Genomic DNA, 23003 nt, shown 5'->3' with positions numbered 1-23003 from the left:
TGTTCTCCCCTCTTGAATTCTGTCATATCTCTGGGGTTTGAGCAGTGTAAATGCCATCACTGCACAGCAGCAGTGAGACTTCTCTATACAATAGCAAAGCAAAGAGCACTGTTTGCCCAGCTCATGCTGCACTTGCCTTACAACAGCTACATCACATTTCACAAAAAAAAAAATCAAAGCCAATTGTCAAAGCAGTATTAATAAAAAAGACAGTAGCTCCTGACACCGCTCAGCCTGCAGGCACAGCCACATTGGTTCCCAGTGAGATGGTGGCACCAGGCAGGGGCTTCACATGGCCCTTGTGCCAGAGACTGACCACAGCTGTCATGGGACCCGGCGGTCAGAAACGAGAGTCACTGGCCAGTGTGCCCACAGGCCCCCAGGGGCTGGTGCTCCCACAGCCAAGCCATCAAGCTCAAGTCAGCCTGGAGGAGAGGAGACTGAGAGGAGACCTCGTAGCAGCCTACAACCTCCTCACAAGGGGAAGCGTGGGGACAGGCACTGATCTCTCCAGTGACCTGAGGGAACGGCATGAAGCTGGTTCAGGGGAGGTTTAGGCTGGATATTAGAAAGAGGTTCTTCACCCAGAGGGTGGTCACGCAGTGGAACAGGCTCCCCAGGGAAGTGGTCACAGCACTAAGCCTGACTGAGTTCAAGATGGGTTTGGACAACACTCTCAGGCACATGGTGTGACTCGTGGGGTGTCCTCAAAGCCAAGAGTCGGACTTTGATGATTTCGCGGGTCCCTTCCAACTCAGGACATTCCATAATCCTATAATTATAACCCTCCCCTCTCCCACCGAGGAGGGGCGCCTCGATGGTGCAGGAGTAACGGGACTTCGGGAAGCAGAAGCCAATTCCCCCCCCCCACCCCCCCCACGCTCCATCCCTGCCAGGGACGACAAAGCTCCCCAGCGGGACCGGCCGCCGTTCCCCGCCGAGACGCTGGTTCGTGCCCGGCCCCTGCGCGCTCCTCTCCGGGGCGGCGCGGGCGGGCCGTGCCGGGCCCCGCCGCCTGTCGCCGCGAGCGCGGCCATGGCGACCGTCCTTCCGCGGGGCGCCGCCGCCGCCCGCCGCCGCTCCTCCTGCGGCTCCCGCCGCGCCTCTGCGCGGCCGGCGCGGGGCCGGCCAGCCGGCGCTCCCGCCGCCCTGGTTGCGCCGGGGCGGCCTGGTGGGCGGCCGCTGGGTGGAGACGGCCGCCGCTTTCCGCCGTGCAGGACCCGGCCAGCGGCGAGGAGCTGGCCGGTGTCGGACTGTGGCGCGGCCGAGGCGCGGGCGGCCGTGCGGGCCGCGCACGAAAGCCGGCGCCGCCTGGGGCCGCCTGCCCGCCAAGGTGAGCGGGAGGGGGCGGCGAGGGGGCCCCGCGGGCGGGGAGCTCCGGGCGGACCGAGCGGGGGCTCCCGGGCTGCTGCCCGGTCCCTGCATGAGGCGGGCCGCGGCAGCCTTGTCTCTCCCTGCCAGGAGAGGAGCTTGCGGCTCCGCAGATGGTACGAGCTGATGATGGAGAACAAGGAGGAGCTGGCGCGGATCATCACGGCCGAAAACGTGAGTAGGGGGGACGGGGCCGCCTCTGCCCCCGTGGGCACGGGCACTGCCCTGTGCCAGCGCTCGGACTGGGAGACCCGACACAGAGATGCGAGCAGCGAAATAAAGTAAAACTGACCGCTGACAAAACACCCTGTGTGTATCTCACCAGTTAGCCACCCTAGCTTTTTTGAGAACTTAAAAAAGTTGAGGCGCACTGTGCGTTCCCATTGCTCTACTAGCGCATTGGTTTGATGGCAGTAGTACCTAACCCGCAAAAGCCAGAACCCACGTTGTTCTTCATGGTGAGCCGTGCTGTCCACCTAAACTGCAGTCTTCATGGCAAGAATGTTTGTTTTATCAGTGTCATTGACCGGGAAAAAACCTGCAATACTATTAAAGCAAGTCACCAGGTTGGATTCACATAGTCTGCTTTAGTTTGTACCACAGAGTAGTCTGGGAGCTCACAGACGGGTGTCCTTTCAGATGGAACCTTGTTGGAAGATACTTCAAGCGGCTCTTCTGTAGTGTCATAGCTGCTAATGGTCATTTAGTCCACGGGGTCAGCCCTGGAGACAGTTCAGAGTAATACTCCCAAAACAGATGTCTCTGGCATGAACTTGTAACTGTTTTGCCATGTTTTGGTTCTTTCTTCAGAAAGGCAATAGCAGCTAACTGCAGAGTTTGTAAATAAATACATACATTTGCTATTGCTCGTTGTCTTGAGCCGATATGAATCCAGGCACGGCATACAAAATGTTGACTGTACAGTCAATGATAGTATATTGAAGCTGCACAACTATTGCTGCTGCAATCATACAATCGGTTTTGGAGACCTTGGAGTGTACCTGATAGGGAGGGGACCATAGAGTACTCTGAAAAAAACAGAAACTGCAAAATTACTTGAATTTGGTTTTAGTGCTTTAGTTTGCTGCTTACAATGTATCTTCAATTTGATTTAATCAAAGGGAAAGCCTCTGAAAGAAGCACAGGGTGAAATCGTGTATTCTGCCTCATTTCTGGAGTGGTTTGCGGAGGAGGCTCGCCGGATTTATGGTGATGTTATTCCAGCGTCTGCAAAAGACAGAAGAGTGCTGGTGCTGAAGCAGCCAGTAGGAGTGGCAGCCGTTATAACCCCAGTAAGCATTGCTGAACTTTTTTGAATCACCTGGATGTTTTCAGCTCAGCCCACAGCATGGGGCCGTGGCCTTACTGCTCCCCCAGCCCTGGAAAACACCCCTGAAAATTTTAATTTCTACCTTCTTCCTTGATCGGCAGTGCTTCTTTTTAATATTCACTTAGGACAAAGTACATCATGCACAACTAATCACAGAAAATGCCAGTTATTTCTGCAAAAACAGGTGGCAGAATTTTCCCAACTTGGATTGTACTTTTTTCTCTCACCCTAGTGGAATTTTCCCAGCGCTATGATTACCCGGAAGGTTGGTGCAGCTCTGGCAGCTGGCTGTACAGTGGTAGTAAAACCTGCAGAGGACACACCTTTATCAGCATTAGCTCTTGGGGAGGTGAGCGTTCATTTTAAGCTTTATCTTAGCAGTTGACTGAAGCTGTAAATGGGGAGTCAGATGTGCTTTGAAGGTAACTCTGGCCCCCTTCATACTTGAAGAAAGGGCAAACTGGCTGACTTGATCCAGGGGTTTTATTTTAGTGAGAACCTTTGGAAATTGCCTCTAATATGGTCTAGATCCTCAAAGAGGATTGGGCTTTTTAGCCACACAAAACATTCTTATATCTTTCATTTGGTTACTTTGAACAGACAGCTTAAACCAGAGCAAGCTGCTCTCTTGATACTGTGGCATCTATTACTAGTTGTGCTGAGCCCTTTTGGCTTCTCTTGACTTACAGACTAGCTTCTTCAAAACAATTAACAAACATTGTGACTATTCCTAATGCAAAATGCACTGATAATGGAAATTCTGTTTTTCTTTTGTTGCAGCTTGCAAACCAGGCTGGAATTCCAGCAGGAGTGTATAACGTTGTTCCTTGTTCCAGACAACAGACAGCAGCTGTAGGGGAAGTGCTGTGCACTGATCCACTGGTATCCAAAATATCTTTTACTGGCTCTACAGCAACGGGAAAGGTACATAAGTGGACAGAATATCCATGAAGATTATTACTGTGGTTATACTGGAAAGGTAGGGGGAAAGTGTGTGCCTTTATACGGAGCCTTCTTTTTTGGCTGCTGTACACAGACTGCCCAAATAATTGTGTACTTCTTGAGATACTGCCTATTTGTTTAGTATCAGTACTTCACAGAAGGATGCCTGTCTGCAACTTCTTGATAACTGCCCTTTATTAAATTATAATGTGAACAGTTTTACATAAGATGTTCTATATCGATAAGGTGACAACATACTAATAAGAACACTGAAACTGAGTTTCAAAGGTACTATTCAGGAATGGCTCCTGCAGTTGAGAGAAAGTGTTAGAGAAGTAAGGCTCAGGAATCTCTGCTGTCAGCTGTAGTCAGGAAGCAATCTTGTTGCCATCTAATGAAATCACTAAAACTGCAGAGTGTGGCTAGAAAATGATAGAATTCTATGGGATGGCTGTATGCAGAATTAAAAAAAGGTCTAGTATCAAGAGAAATCTTGATCCCAAATTCTGTCAGATCTTGGAAAACTTTTCTAAGAGTAGTCAAGATTTTATTATTGAGAAAGGATCGAACAAGCAAACAGAAGTAACAATATTAATGTGTAAAAGCTTGACCTGACCTTAAGTTGATCAAAATCCTTCTCTTCATTAGTTCTTGGCCAGAATTTAAAGATTTCAGTGAAGGAAATTTATTTTTGTTTTTGTTATAGGAAATAATCTAACATTATAGAGAAATGCAGATTATTTCCTTGCCAGTTAATTTTTCACTGCCTCATATCCATGATTCCACAGTTCACATCTGGCAGAGGTACAGATTTCTCTGTCTTTTTTGTTGCCTACAGATATTGCTGAAACATGCAGCTGGCACTGTGAAGCGAGTTTCCATGGAGCTTGGAGGACATGCTCCTTTTATAGTGTTTGACAACGCCAATGTGGACCGTGCTGTTGCAGGAGCCCTTGCTTCTAAGTATAGAAACTCGGGGCAGGTGAGAATTAACTTTTTTGTCCTTGTTTCTAGAAAGTGAAGAGTTGTACATGTAGTTAAAGCTATAAATAAGATATTTTATGTAAAAGGAAAGCATAGAGCACTTCATTGTGAAGATGCTGGATTCACACATGGCTGTGGGCACTCAAGCCAGTCATCAGCAAGTCCGAATAGCAACACTAAAATCCCAAATATTTTCACAACATATGTGGCAGTCACTGAGAAGAAAGATGTTCACTAGGACCCCTCACAAGAGCTTGAGAAGTGATAAGGCATTTTGTCATATTCTTTGTTAACATTACATTCCTTGGAGAACTAGAACTGTGAAAGACACCGTCCTGCTTCAGTCTATTGTAAGACACTGACAGATAGTTTTTTCCACAGTGAGTAGCTTAAAAAAAGTGGAAGACAGGATTTGAGTGTACGTTGCTTCAAATGTATTTTAATTAGAGTCAAAAAAATTGTAAGAGCATCACTTTGCAGAACAGTCAGCTGAGACGGGCTGTTCCAGCCTTATGGGTATTACCTGCACATGTGAACATGAAGTTGATGAACTCCAGCTTTAGATAAGCAGCAAGTTTTCAGTGGGACTGGGAGGTTGTTTTGTGTGGAACATGTTGCTTGAATAACAGAAGAAGACATAACACTAATCTTGGGAAGAAAGAAAGGAAACAAAAGTAGACAAGGACCACTGAGGGATCTGACCCACAGTGGACAAGATCTAACATAAAAGGCACCACTACACTGTTCTTGCTGTACAGAAGGATAAATTAGCTGTTCCTTCTGAGATACCATAGCCATCAGAGAAAAAGGGAAGCACAAATCCATAGGCCATTGAAAGCACTTAGAAACAAATTCCAGGAAGAAAGCAAAAGAGACCCTACACCACCAAATGGGATTTGAGTTTCTGCTGCTCACTCCAGCATTCTGCAGTCTAATTAGAAGGTATTTTGTGCAGCTTCTGGACCTTGTTTGGTCCATATATGTTAGCCTACAAAACTCAGAAAACCTTTACCCAGTGTAAGCAACTTCAGCAATGTGACGTATTTCACACACATACTGACAGCTTGTTGTATTTCTAGAGTGAAATGGGTGTCAAAAGAAATGGCATAGCAAGGTAACAGCTTAAGGTGAGGGACAAGAGGCAGAGGACATCAGTGTTGTAAACTGATTCTGTGGCATGAAGGCCAGAAAGAATTAATGGATAGATTAAATACAATATAAACTACTGTTTTTTTCCTTTTCATGTTTGTTTTCAGACTTGTGTCTGCACAAACCGTTTCCTGGTGCAAAAGGGAATTCATGACGAATTTGTGGAAAAGTTTGCTAAAGCTATAGAGAAAGAACTACATGTTGGAAATGGATTTGATGCAAAAACTACCCAAGGACCACTGATAAATGAAAAGGCAGTGGAGAAGGTATAAATAAAATATTTTATTTTTGACATTTTAGTTTTCTTTTTATGATCCATAAAGTAACTTTAAATTTATATTTCACCGTTTTTGTTTTATTAGAATGTATTTGCAATGTGGCTGGAAGTGTGTTTTGTCCTCCAAGTCCTCATGTACACATAGACAAACAGATGTGGACAGGTCATGTATCATTCCCCTATTTCCATTAAGGGAAGGAGAGGCCTCCTTTAGGGGAAGCTGATTCCTCCTGATTACTTCCTAGCTGTTCTCAAGACCATTTACTGAAATTTGATACACTGTGAGAGCTGTGTGGTGATCCTGCAATTCTGAAATGCTATGATTGAAAACTCATTTTGAAGAACAGTGCCTCTATTTGGCAAAACCTCAGCAGAATAATTCATCAGGGTTAAAAATACCAGAACTCAGGATGTTGCAATCACTTGAAACTTTATGTCCATGGTTCAGGTTTTCTGTTTTGGATGACTTGTGACTCCAGGATTTCTTTTTTTAAATCCTAATAAGACACATTTTCTTCCTAAGATTAAAGATTACTAAATTATGTGGCTCATACTTTGTAAGATATTATGGCTCAGTTATATGCAGGCTTGGTTTGAATCCATTCTACTTGAATGCTGCCAGAATTCTCTCTGTCTATAAAACAATAGAATATGAAAAAAATTAGTTATTTGGGAGACAAAGGACTTGTTTTCTTTCCTTCATGCCTTCCCTTTGTGCATCACAAAAGTGTAGTGTGCATATCACATACAACTGTATATACAAATAAGCAAACACTGTATGTAGTCACTTAGGAGCCTTTCTGTAATTTCAAAGGACAGTATTCTAGGTGGAGAATGCTGATTTAGTTTTCTTATTAATTTGTTGTCTTTAGATGAATGTAGATGTAGGGGGTGGAAAATGTTCTTGCCAGTACCATCTTGAAAGCTGTCTGTTTCTTTTCAAATGGTCGTCATGTATTTCTGTTTTCATAGTGCCTTATCACTGGCATAAGATATAACTTCTAGTCCTGCAAAGACTTTTTCTCATATTAAATGTAGTCTTTTAATTTCAACAGAAAAGGTGACTCTTTAATATTGATGAGACTGGGGCCATACTCAAAATTTATCCCTCTGAAATTATATCAGACTGAGAAATAAAAATTCAAGAGAAATTAGATTATATTGCAAGTGATCCTCTGAAAACTATAAACATCTCTTCAAGATTTTCATTTTTAATATTAGAGACTATTATTTCTTCAGTGAGAAATGTACTCTTTTTCATTCTTAAATGCCGGCTTTGAGATTTTTGTTATGCATACCTCAGGTAGAGAAACACATCAAGGATGCAGTTTCTCAAGGAGCATCTATTGTGACTGGAGGGAAACGACACAGCTTGGGGAAGAATTTCTTTGAGCCAACATTACTTAGTAATGTTACAACAAAAATGCTTTGCACCCAAGAGGAGACGTTTGGCCCTTTAGCACCAGTTATCAAGTAAGATTATTAATTTTCCAGATCAAAAATAACAATTACAAAACCAATGAAAGATTATTTTGAATAAACAAGATTTGAAAGGCAGTTTTTAAAAAAAAAATTTGTATGATCACACAAGTCTTGTAATAAGACTGGGGTGCACATGTGAAAACATACTTTGGTTATGTGGTTTGTTTCTCTCTTGGCCCGATTTTAGCATCTCTGCAACTTTTTGCAAATCACTTTGTTTTAAAGTGTATTAATAGTTAAGCAAGGGTAGATAACAGAAAAACCTTCATCAGCTTCATATCTGTGGTGTGAGATAGGAGACACGACTTTTGAGTTTGTCATGTGATTTACTAGTCCTAAATTTTTCTGACAGAGGATGACTTAGAGCTGTCTGTTCTTAAAACCTTCCCTGCCTCTCTGCAGAGCAATTGGATGTGATGGAAGTTACCTCTCAGAGTTGAGAGTGCTTGTGTAGTTGGGGAAATAGGTGGGCTAACCAATGTGAAGTAAATGTTTTATCTACCAGTATCTAGGGAGGATAAAGGCAATCTTAATTTAAACTGTTAGTATGATTTAAGAGAAGAGGTAGACACTCTTCCATTGTTTCAAAGGGAAAGTTAAATTACCTATTTAAAGTACACTTTTGGGAAAAAATAATTTTTATTTCTGATAAAACTGCTTCTTGTCAGTAATTCAGCAATACAGTAGGTGAACTGCAAGCCTCATTTTTATTTTTTCTTTTCTATTGACAGATTTGAGACTGAAGCAGAAGCTGTTGCTATAGCAAATGCAGCTAATGTGGGTTTAGCAGGTATGCCTCTTTGTCAGATAAGTGTATTTCTGTGGTTTTAAGAGCTGTAGTGTGATGGGGGGGGTGATTTTGAATGTCAGTAAAGTCTCTTTTTCACAGTATTCTGCAATTGTTCTTACTGATTTTCATTCCTGTATCTCTGTGTCTGCACGGCAGGATATTTCTACTCCCAAGATCCAGCTCAAATCTGGAGAGTCGCGGAACAGCTGGAAGTTGGAATGGTTGGTGTTAATGAAGGCATAATCTCATCAGTGGAATGTCCTTTTGGTGGGGTAAAAGAGTCTGGCTTAGGGCGAGAAGGTTCAAAGTATGGCATCGATGAATACTTAGAAATAAAATATGTCTGCTTGGGAGGCTTATAAAAATCTTCAAAAAGCACAATCCCAACAGCTTGGAAAAGAGTGCTCTGGTTTTAATAAGCTTCTTGATGCAGAAATAAGTATGAATGCAACTTCTACCTTCTTTAAAACTAAGTAACCCCGTTCTGTGTGTGTAAAGATATTTACAGTATTCTGTGCTGCCATATGTTTTTTACATGGTCTTTGTTTATACCTTCAGTTTTTCAGCAATGTGATCAAAATGTCCATCCTTTTTAGAAAAGAGTAGGGATGCACATTTATTATTCTTGGATTATCCCTGTGTAACTGAGAGAACTTGGAGGCTGGTGCATAATGAAAATAGACTATAACCTATGTCAAGGGGAAACTAGACCACCATTTTCTAGTACCTTTCGTGTTTCAGTGTGGATGTGGGAGGCTTTGGGATGGCGGTCTCCCTTTAAAATTTTGTGTAAATACTCACATTTTCTAATGTGCTTATATGACATCCTTTAGAAGCAAGTGTGTCTTTTTTTTTAATTATGGGTGAATCTGATGGTTACAAAACGTGAAGAACTGCTTTTAGGTACAGCTAGGCATCCACGTAGGCAAACAGACAGCTTTTTCAGTGCTGTAAATGCTGACTGCAGAAGCCCTATTCAGCTTTTGGTCTCTGAGCAAAGAGCTGTGATTTATGCCTAACAGCTTGCACGCCTAGGATCAAATATGGCTCTTGTTTGATGTGTCTTAGCCCCAGCTCTTAGTTCCAGTCCTAGGAACGGGACAGTCCAGGACGAAGAATTGCTGGCTTAGTGAGTAGCAGGAGGAAGATGGGATACTTACAGGAATAACTTGCAGAATTGTACGGGGACAATATAAGGGCTGTGTGAAGAAAGCACAAGTGGTGACGTGATGATATAGATAAAACTCCCTCCCTTCCATGAAAAGACCATGACTCTCCTTGGGTAGAAGTTACACAGTGTCTAAAGGAACATTACTCCATAGGAGCAGATAAATGGTTCCATCGCTCTGGGCTTCGTGCCTTGAACTGGATTTTTGGTTATGCAGGTGAATGTCCATTAGGGAGGAAGACTTAAAAACCTTTGAACATGGCTAACTGTATGACCTAATAAAGATTTAAATAATAGTGATTAGAGATGAGACTTTGACACATCACCTCACTATTCTGTCATCTTCGAAAGATGATGCAAAGCTTCCTTAATATGAAATAAACAATGTTGTTTAAACATTATTTTAATGGCAGTCAAACAAAGCACTTTTAAAAATGTGCAGTGTTAATTTGGCAAATAAATCAGCACTGCAGAGGCTAAGTGGAATAAATTTCGTTTCTTGTGTTCATTGTTAAAAATAAATAAAAGACTGCAATGGAGGTCTTCTTACTGTAAACTAATGAATGTACCCCATGAAATAGGATATTTTAAGATATTTTATCCCATCAAGCAAAGGTAACACAAGCCCTGGGGAAGGAAGCCAAAAGAGTTTCACGGTTTTGGTTTGGTTTTTTTTTAAAGCGCACATAAAGTAGCATTGACTGCTACTTCTTATTTTTAAATATTTTTTATGGTTATATTTGTGTAACACTTGAGACCAGATAGGTCTGGAGCACATTACCTGTCAGTAGTGTGTGTGCATCGTGCCAAGCAAAGGGCAGTTAAAGGACACTTACTGCCCTTCCAGTAATTCCCAACACATTTATGGTAGTGAGGACTTAGTACTGTTACCTGTGCTTGTTGATAAGTACAAAAAAAGGATGGCCTATTTCTATACTAGTTGCAAGAAACTTTCTTATATCCAGCTTCTAACCTTACACTATTGAGCACATATCGTGCCTGAATTTGGGGAATACAATGTCGTGGAAGAGGAAACTGTTTGCCAGCCTTGGCTGCCAATGTGTGTTTATTTCTAACTGAGAGGGTAACTAGGTAGAAGAAGGTCATAACTTGGTGCCTGGGTACCACAACACAGTGATGCAGGCACAGGTACAGCTGTTGTACACAGGTAGAATATCTGCCACTGAATTGCTGACTTAAATTATGTCTGCCTGTGGATTGCAGTATAAGGTCGAAATTAATCATCTCATTTACAGCTGTATGACAGTGAAGTCTTGAATGTGAGTGTACTTCCTGGGACAGTGCAGTTGGAGGATAAATTCTTTAACCCCCTGCTCTCTTCACTGCAAAATTACTGATCTGATGTGTTGATACATTTGAAATCTTAATGTCTTTTCTGAGAATAGCACTTTTAATGAGTAAATGTTTACCTTTTTTTCTAGCAAATAATACCTTTTACTATGCCTGATAGCAAGCACAAACCATAAATAAAGATAAGGTATGTAATAAACTTTAAAAATACTTTTGTCTAGATTGGATTGTGGTTGGATTCCAGCATAGTATCCTTGTGTCAGTAAGGTCTACATCAGTTAAGCACAGAATAATCAAAGTTGTCTTCATAACAAAAACTGTGATTCTTCAACAAAAGACTTACTTGAATTCTCACACCTCAGTTATGTCGATTGCACTTGTGATAGTTTAGCAATTTCTGGATATTAAAACTGTGGTTAAAAATGTTTTTAGTTAATAAATAACTTCTGTGAAAGCACTGGATTTTGTGACTTACTTCACTTCATTCAATGTTGAATTGACAATCTGACAGCAGCCACATAAAGGTCAGTCTCTCAGATTTCCATAGAATATTTTGTTCTGCCAGCTTCATCACTGGAAAAGATGACACTTCTTTGCCTTTACATGTCCATAATGTGTACCCTCAATTAGAGTCTCTTGAATCTAAATCAAATAGGTGAGACTACTTTGACATAGTAATATGCTGTAAGTCATTTTGTACGCAAGTCTTTTATGCTGAATCAAACATTTTATCACAACACAGAGGTTTTGTATATCAGTGTCTTCCCTGCTTTCATGATGTGATTAATTGCATAATTCTTTACCTCATTTATTAAGACTTAAAACAGAGTTTTAGAAGCTCTTTTATTTTCATTTAGTTAATACAGTTTTGAAGCCTCAGAAACTGTCTTAATTTCCAACCTGATTTAGTCATGGCCAATTTCCATTTTATTTTCTTACGTTATTCTTTAAATAGCTGTTGTTTGACACCCCCACCCCACCCCCGCTGCCTGTCTTCTCTGTGTTATAAACTCTCCAGAAGCTGTGCTTACCTGTTCTGCTAGATATTAGCAACTTAGCTCACTTAAAGAAGATTTAGGTAGTGTGTTCAGAAGCTCTATGTTACATTTTAGCACTTGTTTTAAGTTTTTCTGTGTCAAGACTCCCTGCTTAGGACCTTCCAGGAACAACCACAAGAAGTTGGTGGCATATTCGCTTTTATCAGTGAGTGCTCAAGCTACTTTGCACAACTGGCTGAAGTTGTTTAGGAATCACTGCTGCTGATATTCTGTTGCACCAGGCTACTCAAAGGGATGGAGGCAGGCTACTGCTGTTACCAAATGTACAGTGCAATAACAAAGGGGCAGATTCCATTCCTCAGTACAGGACATTTATGTATCTCATCAGCTCATTCAGCAGCCAGTATGCCCTTGCAGGAGTCCAGTATGAATGTATGAGGTGCCATGTAGACTGCGGCACTATGTATCCAAATACACTTAAAAGTGTAGCTTTTATGGGGTATGATTTTTCCTTAGAGAAAGACACTTGTATCTCATAGTACCTTTTATTATCACAAATTAGCACAAACTTCACACACACTGATGCAAGGACTTTTTCTTTTGAAGTTCAGAAACAGGCAGCAAAACCTGCCTCTATCTAACACAGTATTTTGGTTTATATTGCACACTGATTACTGCAAAGCAGCCATTGTACTGACAAACGCTCTCAGATACTGGATTTGTTATAGAGTAAGCCACAAAACTTGTGAAATTACCACACTCGGTATGACAGCTGGTGATTATTTACACGCAGCCAATTAAACCAAGTAAGGACAAGCACCACAAGAAAACCTACTGTGAACTGCAGTAAATTATTTTTTTTCCTGCTCTCTGATGTACTGAATTATGGCACCTCTGTTGAAGAAGATGCTTCTGTCAGTAGGAAAGGAAGGGATCAGCTATTGCACTACTTTTATGTTTGAGTACAGACATAAGCTATGGTATACAACGTATGTCTATTAGCCTGACCTGAGTGTTGAGTCCAATACAGTACACCATGCCTAAAAGAGTACCTGACAAATTCCTAAAAGGAAAGACAAAAATTTATTAGTTACATAAATGTAGCAATTTCAGCTTGGAAACAGTTCCAGTTACAATACAATAGCAATTGCAATAAATAACATTTTCTAGAAACAGGTTCCTAATATAAGTTCTGTAATAACTCACCCATCCACCCACAGGGAGAAGTGCTTCCATACAGAGACAAACTACAAATTTGCAGCTCATCTGCACTTGATTCATAGCCTGTGCAAGAATTATTTGCCTTTGCTGCCTCCTTTTTAAAATTTAATTCTAAACTTTTTATTTCTCTCCTTTGCCTTGGGGAGTTCAGGATATAAAAGGAACGTGAAATGGGTTTTTCTTTGATGCAGAAATATGGGATTAATATTCTAGATAGGATCAATGATAAGCAATAACTGATATTAAGAAACAAATTCACCTCTCTATCCCATTTTCCTTCTTCTAGAGGAATGTTTACCTCTCTCAAACCTCAAATAAATGGCAGAAGACTACACTAAATGTCATTTTATTACCACCATCCCAAAGCTCCATCTGACTACTGCCCATTATCAGTATACTGGGGGTTTCACTTAAAGCTAAAAGCAGAAACAGGACATTTGCCTAAACTCAGTTATTTCAAGAACATCAGAATATTTAAGGAAAGTGTGCATCCAGCACAGAGAACACATGCACCCACTCACTCTCTCTCTGTTAAGTTCACACACTGTTAAGTTCCTTTTATGTGTGCACACTTCTGTTTGCCCACAGAGACCAAGAAAAGCAAAATTGATACCCTATAAGCAAACAGCTGTCAGCACAAAACAGATGCCTGAACACTACTTATATGTGATGCATCTGACAGAGGGAGAGAAGACTGTTTACCTAAAAGGACAGAGTTGACAATGTATGCTTACACACAGAACAAGAAAAACCTGATTCCTGTACTTGTTTTACTAGAGAATCAACCTTTAGTTTTGGGGTTTCGTTTGGGTTTTTGTTTTGGGGTTTTTGTTTGGTTGGTTTTTTTTGTTTGGTTGGTTGGGTTTCAGTTTTTTTTGTTTGGTTGGGTTTTTTGTTTTGTTTTGTTTTTTATTTTTCATAAAAAGATGTCTAAATTTTAATTCCTTGAAAGAACAACCTCCTAGCCTTTTGCACTGGCTTTAAACATAAAATAAACCCAAAACATATAAAGTGACTGATCTTACAAAACTGATGGATGCTGCTGACTGCACCACCATGTCCTAAAAGGTAAGTTTATAGATAAAGGCACACTGGAGAGAGTATTTAGCAGAAGCATTAATGGCAGCATGGCAAATACAAAGTTGAAATTGCTTAAGCAACTTATTTGCTTGTTTAAAAATGCATGTGTCCATGAGCATGATTCCTGCTGGACCATTCTGGGAAGTTGTGCAGAATGGATTAAGCCCAACATTTGAATTTCAAATGAAAAAAAAAATCAGTATTTTGAATGGGCCTTAACTTTATTCAGGAATACTTTAAAGTAAACACTGCATTATTACGTTAACACATCTGGAGCAGAAACTGAAAGACATCAGAAGCTGACCTTGCTTTTATTGACCAAGTTATTTAAAAATATATATACATATACACACACACTCTCAAGAAGGGGGAGAGTGTGATAAAGTAGATTTGTTTCAATAAATATGCTAAACCCCCCATACACAAGAGTTGAAACTTGGTTTCTGAAGAAAGCAAATCATACCATTTATACTGTACCTTGCTGGTGGGTATGGGAAAAACATAGACAACACCTGCACTAGCCCTTTTTAGCTCTTCACAGCCTCTCCCTCCACGATGACTCCCGCAGCCACACAAAGCTCTTCAGAGAAATGCAGGGCTGGGCACAGGATAAATATTCCTCAGTGCTGTATTAGTAGCCTTATGGACTCTTGTTGGCTGCATTTGAGAATCAAAGGTATGAAACAAGTATGAGCATGCCGTGTTGCTGCAACTTTTGACTACTGATTCCTTCCAACCTAGTTGCCCAACTCCATTAACAAGAGAAACACAGAAGCCCCAGTGTTCAACTCAGCTACTCTGGTCTCTCAGACTTCTAAGAAGAGATGGAGAAAGCCCTAAAATTCTCCACTAAATTATTCTTCATGATGGAGATGGGCTATATACCCTCCCTGAGCCTTCTATGCTGCTCCCCTTGATCTCTATACTGCTCCATCCTTCTCCAATATTGGGTTCTCTACTTCTGGACTAAAACCAAAAAAACTCTCTCCAAAATGCTCCCAGAGGAATGTTTTCTCCATCGAAACATCATTCCTCCATCTCAGCCCAAGACTCCAGCACATCAGTAGAGTACCCCCAGGAAAAGCTGACGTCATGGCTAAATAGTACCACGGACACAGATGTCCCCACCAAGTGAGGCTTATGTATAAAAGCCAGGTCTTCCGTTTGGGATTTCAAGGACAGTATTGTGGGGGCATGATTTTAAAGCCTAACAAGCAGGCTGTGAAGAAATTATCCAGACTGTGAACAGGATTTTAAGAACTTCAATACACCTACCCTTGCCAAAAACCTGAAAGGATCTCTTTAGGTCAACACATCCAGTCACTGAACAGCCACAGAGGAAGAAGTAAAACAGTTCAATGTTCAAGCTAAAACCTTGTTCAATACCAATTCCCATGACAATGAAGGTAAGTGTTGAACCTCCTGCTTCACACATGGTATTTGCCAGAAGCATTTCACTACACAAGTGCCTGGCACGTTCTTTAACTGAGCACTAAGGCTGACAGATGAAAACTCATCTCGGCTGAGTGTTTAGTCTTAGAAGGTTCAGAGCTCCTCAAAAATGATGTCTAAGCAAAAGGTTGCTTGAGATGCTTAAAATGCTTCTGAAGGCGCTACAGTTTCCTGGATGGACACGGCATAGATAAAGCACTTTCATCATTACAGAATCAGCCTAAGGCTGGACTTTCCTGTAGACATCATACCTCCTATGAAAATACAGGGGAAAACTTTCTCTGAAAACAAAACAAAGACATTTCCACCTCATGAAAAAGAATTCCCTAGAAAAGAATTTCCACCCTAGAAAAAGAATTCACAAAGCGCAGTAAGATAAACACAATGCACTAAAAATGCTCTGTGTTTCCATCCTGAACTGAAAATTAAGATGGAGTCTGTGGCCACATATTACTCTCTATAGTTGTAATGGAATTTATCTATATTGGCTTTTGCTGTTATAAACCACACTGCTTCTCCAAGAGAGTGCTAGGAGCACAGGACATGAATCCATATGCCATTGTTAGTTATCACAGTCTGTAGCACAACAGCCCCGGCTAATTTTGTAGCAGTGACATAGAAAAAAGGGTCTTCAGAAGTTCAGACAAACATTCAGCATGGAACATGGAAAAAATAAGATGTGCTTTTCCTTGTTCCTATAATGGTGACAAGAAGAGTTAGTGGACCATCTAATCTTTCTTCCTTCATTCTTCCTTCCTCTACCTGTGTTAAAAATTTACCCTTTCATCTGCAATTAATTGATAATTTAGGAAGCTTTTGGTTCTAGAAAAAACAGAGGTGAGCCAACATGTTTCAGATGTGTCGCACCAGCATGTTCTGTGCTTTTACCCTCATTCAGTTATCTGTCTTTGGAGCTGTAGTTGAAGGAAACTCCATTTCTGATGGATCCATTCATAAGTGTTCTAGGATTCTCTCTTTCAATCTTTTCTCTGCTGAAGATAGTGTCCTGATCACTGTCAAACTCTGACTCGGAGACCATCAGACTGGAGTTGTGCTCTGTACTTCTGTGTTTTATACCTGACAATAAAAAAGCAAAACAAACTCATTAGAAAGATTTGACTTTTTAGTAATAACTAACCACCACTGTCCCTGCTGTGATATGAAAAGTAAGTGAAAACCTTCTCTGCAGTGTAATGTAACAGCATGCACCACTGCCACTACCAATATAAGAACTGGCCTAAGAACTATCACATACTGTCGGGCAGATACTCTTCCGACTTCACTACAGGCCTATCAGTTTATGGCTCTGAAATCTGAATATATGCATTTAAATTTGAAACAATTAGATTATCTTAGTACATACCTAATGTACTTTTAATAGCTTAAATCTGGAAATTGGTCTGTCTACTCAAGTGTCTTATTAACACAAGTGGGAATGAAAGGTCATGGTTTCTACAGAAATGTTATCTCTGTCTTTCTAGGAAAGCAATTTCTCAGGATGATTCTAATTTCTTGGATTCCAACACTTCCCCTGCTAAAAACTGGAATTTAAGGAAATCAAAATATATGTAAACAGCAGCTGAAGTCTACTGAGGTTTAACAGGGCACTTATAGGTCAGGAAGGAACTGCTGGGCAGCAATAAAAACAGCTCCAAATTAAAGCATGTGCAGAGGAGAAAAGGTTACATAGAGAATGTCTGTGGGACAATAAAATGTTCTAAATTAAGATTAACTAAGAAGCTCAGAGCAGTGGCTGAGCCCAAGGCTTCATACAAGAAATGAAGGAATTCCTCTCTAGCCACTCCATTGTCTGACTTTGCCATTTCCAAACTTTTAGGCCAGCTTCTGGGCTCCTCCTGACTACAGCTGTCAATTCAGACACATTGACTGTACGCTCGGTGGATGAGTTCACAGCTTACCATATAGCACTTACCGTATTTGGGTCGTAGCTCCATTCTCTCCTGCTCATCTATGTTATCTAGGATGGTATATTTTGTTTTCCTTCTTATCTTTGTCCTCTTTCTGCTAGAAAGGAAGTTACCACAAAGACATGTCATTCTCATGTACACACATAAATCTGGTCCTTTTCATACACATAGCTATATACCCTGATATACACAGTGTCATTGTACTTTCTCACCTCCACTTTAAAATAGTTGTTCCAGTTTATACCTGCATAAAGCAACTGTACAATCTGGACAAGACAGCATAGTTTATTTTCTCTCTGATATACAAAGATGAAGAAAGTAAGATTTATTTGCCACAGGGGTTCAGTTTGTTCAACTTCAACATAGTTACTACAGACAAGGCAGACATATATTCATTTGCCCTCACAGTTCACAGTGAAGCCACTTTACTGCTCAGCCAACATTACAACAACAGCCACCCACTTGGCCTCTATGGTCTTCTAAAAAAAAAATAGAATTCATTTGGCAACTCAAAGTCTTTAAAACCTCCAAAACTCCAGTCAAATCTTAGGACTACAGTGTACTTTCCCCTGTAGTTTCCCCAAAGCAAAGGGAATCTCTTGCCATTCTGTCCTGTGCAGCATTTCTTTCCCCTTTTTCACATGGATCTGTATCAACCAGCCCTCACTCTCTGGCACAAGCAACATGAGGACAAAGGACAAAAGCAGCTGAACTAATAAAGAATCCCTTTATCATCAAATCTATACAAGCCTGTGAGGCTCCACACTGTGGGAGTGGAGTGGGACAAACTTTACTATCTAAAGTTTTCTACTAACAGCACTGTTCCTTCAACCACAAAAAGCAAATCGGCATCAACTCCCACACATCCTTTATATACTACAAAAAGTTGAAAATATGGAAAGATTTTGACAGCATTTCATTTTTACTAACACCTGAACAAGCTATCTATTTGCTGAGCCGTTTGGGCTGCAGCAGAAACACTTGCTCTAGTGACAGAACTTGCAGGGGCCTGTCACTTGAAAGAGAATTTCTTATCAGCTCACCACGAAAGACTGGAGGGAGGACAGAAAGGGAAACAACACAGAGTAGTAGATAGAACTGTTTAAGGAAAGAGGAAGCAAGAAGTCTGCATAACTGAGATCGCTGAAGTACTCCTTGCCTGTTAGCCACATGCAGCCCACCTACCCACCCTTCCTGTCCAGGGGAAACACAAGACTGGGAGCAGATCCTTTCCCATGGCCTAGAACATTCCATTATCACTGAGTGACCTTCAGGGTGTGCCTCTTTTTTGTTTGCATAGAATACCTGGAGGACTTGGAGACTGTGAAGATCTGTAGTATACTCTCAGCATTTTGACAATAATTATCACTTCATACAAATGATACTGCAACATTAGCTTTTTGGGTTTTTTAATGTAGAGAAGCACAGAGACACAAATGGATACTCTTTTTTTCAACAAAAGTGTGTCTCTACAGAAACAGCTACAGGAAGCTCCTCACATGTCTGAAAAGAATTCAGTGGTTTAGTGCTAAGGACTGGACTAAAATATGGCAGTTCTTGCATATACCCCATCAAAAAGAAACACAAATCATGTACCTCTTGCAGCAGCAGATGCAGAACCAGGCAAGCCCTACCATGACCACAATCAAAATAAAAACAGATACAGTCACATAGAGTATACTCCACTCTGAAAAAAGAAACACAACAGTGCTTTGTAAAGTGATGAATAATTTCTAATACAAACCCTATTAAAATAACCAATTCTGAGAAATGGGGAGTGCCAACAGGAAGTTAGGAAAACTCAGCACATTCATATTCTCAGAAGAATTCCTAAAAACTCTTAAGCTTTAAGACTGAAAGTGCACGTTAGAAAATTTTCTTCCACTCTAATACCTTTTACCGTCCCAAGATTTCTGAAGTCTATGTGAGAACTGAAAGTCCTGCAAAGGGGCATGGTTACCACCTCAGTTATCATTCTCTAACTGAAATAAACATAGGTGTACTCTAGGTCTGGCTTTAAAAGAGCAGTAGTGCTTTAAAAGAGCAGCTGAATAGAGATAGATCTTTCTACCTGCACACTTACATTTATAAATCCAGGAAAAGAGAAGGATACAGAGAGATGTGCAATAATGTGAACTCCAACATGTTCACTATTTTCAGTGTTATTATTATACTATGGAATAGCACAGCAGGGCTACAGGAGGTCCTAGCCTCAGGCTTAAAACCTACCACCCTCTTTGGGTTGTCATTAGTCTTTGTTTACTACATAGCCCATGGTTACTTAATGGCTTGTACTAAGCTCCTTATAAGCATTTATAGATTTACTTGAAGACTAGTGCATTGCTCAGCAAATGTCTCCAAGCCTGCACAGTACTTAGAGAGTTGAGCTTTATTTCAACTTAAGTAGAAGACAAATTAAATTTCAATTTAAGTATTAGTTTTTTGAAATAGAGAATTTAGGCTGATAAATTAGATGTGCCATAGAATATGGACAGGATGATGCTGGTGAACCTAAATTGCATCTCCTAGATGCAACAGGCAAACTGAAAGAAACAGTGGAATTAATCATGCTAAGAAACTGAGGTTCTAAAGGTGACAGTATTGGTCAGTCCAGAACACTGATGTCTTCTTTGCTTAGATCAGATCACACTTCTGGTACAGAAGCATCAACCACCCACTCAGAGAATCTAAGTTGCTGTCTCTTTTACAGTTTTGCAACACTCCTACTCAAAAGCTTTCCACTGCCCATGTTATTAAACAATCCCTCCAACTGGCCCCAAATTGTTGCAAAATTTCTCTCCTGTGAGAAAATTTTCACATATTTTTCATCAGATAGTGATTCTTTTTAAAATTTAAACTTTTAAAATATTTTAAATACAGGCTACTACTGCCAAGACATTGTAATTTCAGGAAATTATTCAAATACCTTTCTACAGAAATGTACTGCTGGGCTGGAAAACAGAGACCGTTTTAGTCCTCCCTCAACATCTACCTCCTAAGTCTTCCCCATTCTGAGAGCAAATAATCAACAGTCGCAAGACTACGAGTTACTCTTAAAATACATTCCACAACACCAAACTCACCACAATTACTCTCTCCATCATTTAGATAACGATGTATCAAGTTTTCCATCCACAGCTGGTAGCAAATGCAGCGCTTTGTTATGGGGTCACAGTGCCCGTGTCCAGAGCATTTCAAAAGACAGGCTACAAACAAAACCAAACGTGGGTCACTTGTGCAAACGGACAACTTGTCACGCATCCTTTTTGGGCAAAAGCAGCAATTCATTATAAGAAACCCTAGTGGCCTATCTATATTGAAAATATTAGAAGACTAGGTTATAACACAGCAGTCACCCGATCATTCTGCCTGATACTTGCAGACAAGAACAAGTTAGGTTACCAGCCTATTTACTGAACACTATAAGCTCTGAAGGAACCAGAGACATGAAACATATCTATATTATGGCTATATTGAATTTTGCCCATCTTCCAAGAAAAGATGTTATGTAAGGTATCCTTATCCTCATTCTCCAGGCCTTCCTGATGCAGACCAGATTAAGATGTACTTTTGCCTGCTGTCACAGATGATGTCTTTTAAAAGAATACAAGTAATTGGCACCAGTTTTCCACAAATCATGAAACATTTTAAGTATTGTCTTCAATATTATCTTTTGGAAAGCTACACCCAAGCCCAGACACCAGATGGCAGACAGAAGGCCTTCATGCACTGTTTCCAGGCACTGTGTTAGCCAAATGCATGCAGAGTTCCAAGATGAGCAAGCACGGTACAAAACACACCAGCCGTGTCAACTCGCAGGACTTTAAAGAGCAGGAAGTCAGCCTTCTGTTTCAAGAGCTGCAGGTGCAGAGTTCTTGAGACATCTGATGCCTTGATCACCGTGGAAGGATGCCCGTTCTGCACGTAGAACACAACTGCGGTGCTGCAGAAAGAAGGTCATGACTGCTGTCAAAGATCACTTTTGTCAGGCATTCAGTAATAAAAGTATAAAGGCATATATAGCCTTTAGTTTTGTTTGTTTCTGGAAAGCAAATGTCACCACTGATAAAGATTTGGGAATTCTGTCCATGGATCAGTCAACTCCATTCAAATGACACAGACTTCATTCTGAGCTTGGAGCACCAGCAGTTCTTTGGCTTCTCAGTTTCACAGAAGAAATGTGAGGACAACAGCAAATGTAATTCCCTTCTTGGTCCTCCTGACTTCTGCTTTAAGAAGTACATATACATTTGCTTTCTCCACCCTCATGCAGAACCTGTCATAAAGTGCTCTGAAGTAATTTCACTAACTTTAGGAAACCAAATTAAATAGGAGAAAAAGCTCAGAAGCAAGGGATACAGAGATTTCATATGGAAGGCCTCTTCCCCCATCATCCACAGCTTACAAGTTGGGTGGTGTTGATCTCATCCTGTATCAGACACTTCAGGGAACATTTTAATTTAAAACGCTGTTATTAAAAATATCACAGCCATAAATGGTAGATTTTCCAAACTGTGTTTTTAAATTTTAAGAGGTTCCCCAAGAGCTAAATAAACACCAAAATGGGCTTTAAATTACCAAGTAGTTAACAGGAAGGAATTTAAAGGTAACTCATGTCAACATGAGCTGGGTTCTGTGGGCATGCACAGCCATCTCTAGCTCTCTACAGCAGGCAGAGAGGGTATTTCTACTTCAAAGTAAAATGCCACATGTAGGAGTACCCACTGTGGAGTTTCCTCTGCAAAAAATGGGTTTTCATTGCCAGTTACCTGGGAAAATGTTTATAAAATATTAACAATATCAAAACCTTAGAGAAGAAGTAGAAACAAAACGGTTTGATCAAATAGAGTTGGAACCTTATTTTGAAATACAATACTTGCTTCACTGTGAGAAAGTCTCTCTGTTTTGCTCTGTCCAGCATTTTGAAAAAATAGCAGCACTTTAGGGAACAAAGACACTGAAATATATATCCATGAACTTTCTCTAAAGGAAAAAATAAAAAAATCTATAGAGAAAAAGTCTGATTTTTTTTTAAAACAAAATACTTCAGTTCTAGACCTCCACAGAGCTTATTTCATCGATTTTCTACCGCAGAAGACATTCACCTCTTAAAGTACATTCTGTTGAGAAGTACAGCATTTTTTGTCATCTTACAAAAGATTATTTTGCAACTAATTATGAGCTGTGAAAGAGGCAAAGAAAATCACAAATCTTTCGGGTACAGGAGGATATCTTTGTACCTTATATCTGAGTAGGCTTGTATCTTCTGAACTTTGATATCTGAATCCAAAACATTCAGCAATACAGCCAGCTGTCTCACCAGAGTGTCCTTCTGCTGTTCACTCAGCTGTCCCACTCCAACCTGCAGAATCAGCTCCACCAGACCATTCCTTTTGGGATCTGACAGAAGAAGAACATACTATTCTTTCAGAGCCTGGCAAATTTCAGTACCAACTGAAGACAACATGCAGTACTTGAAAGTATTTATTAATACTGTATTTTCCTGTATAAGACCTGTAT

General features: G+C 40.6%; 2 protein-coding genes across 2 annotated transcripts in view; one reads left to right on the top strand and one right to left on the bottom strand.

Annotated features, from left to right (window-relative positions):
* The first annotated feature begins 1234 nt into the window (after positions 1-1234).
* On the top strand, positions 1235-11266 carry ALDH5A1 (aldehyde dehydrogenase 5 family member A1). Its single transcript, XM_029961697.1, has 10 exons — positions 1235-1333; positions 1462-1545; positions 2493-2663; positions 2934-3050; positions 3482-3625; positions 4482-4625; positions 5884-6042; positions 7357-7526; positions 8267-8325; positions 8482-11266. The coding sequence occupies exons 2-10, from the start codon at positions 1498-1500 to the stop codon at positions 8685-8687; spliced, it is 1218 nt and encodes a 405-aa protein (XP_029817557.1). The 5' UTR covers positions 1235-1333; positions 1462-1497; the 3' UTR covers positions 8688-11266.
* Positions 11267-15904: 4638 nt separating this feature from the next.
* Positions 15905-23003, bottom strand: part of KIAA0319 (KIAA0319 ortholog) — a 42156-nt gene continuing 35057 nt past the window's right edge. The window contains exons 15-20 of the mRNA XM_018077723.2: positions 22724-22883; positions 21284-21426; positions 20567-20689; positions 19080-19170; positions 17489-17580; positions 15905-16632 (exon numbers count right to left, since the gene is read on the bottom strand). Of these exons, the coding sequence (XP_017933212.2) occupies positions 16454-16632; positions 17489-17580; positions 19080-19170; positions 20567-20689; positions 21284-21426; positions 22724-22883 (788 nt within the window). The 3' untranslated portion in view covers positions 15905-16453. The remainder of the gene's footprint in view (positions 16633-17488; positions 17581-19079; positions 19171-20566; positions 20690-21283; positions 21427-22723; positions 22884-23003) is intronic.

This window comes from Manacus vitellinus, unplaced genomic scaffold, assembly GCF_001715985.3.
Source record: "Manacus vitellinus isolate BGI_N305 unplaced genomic scaffold, ASM171598v3 scaffold_39_pilon, whole genome shotgun sequence".
Taxonomy (NCBI): Eukaryota; Metazoa; Chordata; class Aves; order Passeriformes; family Pipridae; genus Manacus; species Manacus vitellinus.
This window is presented reverse-complemented; position numbering and strand designations above follow the sequence as displayed.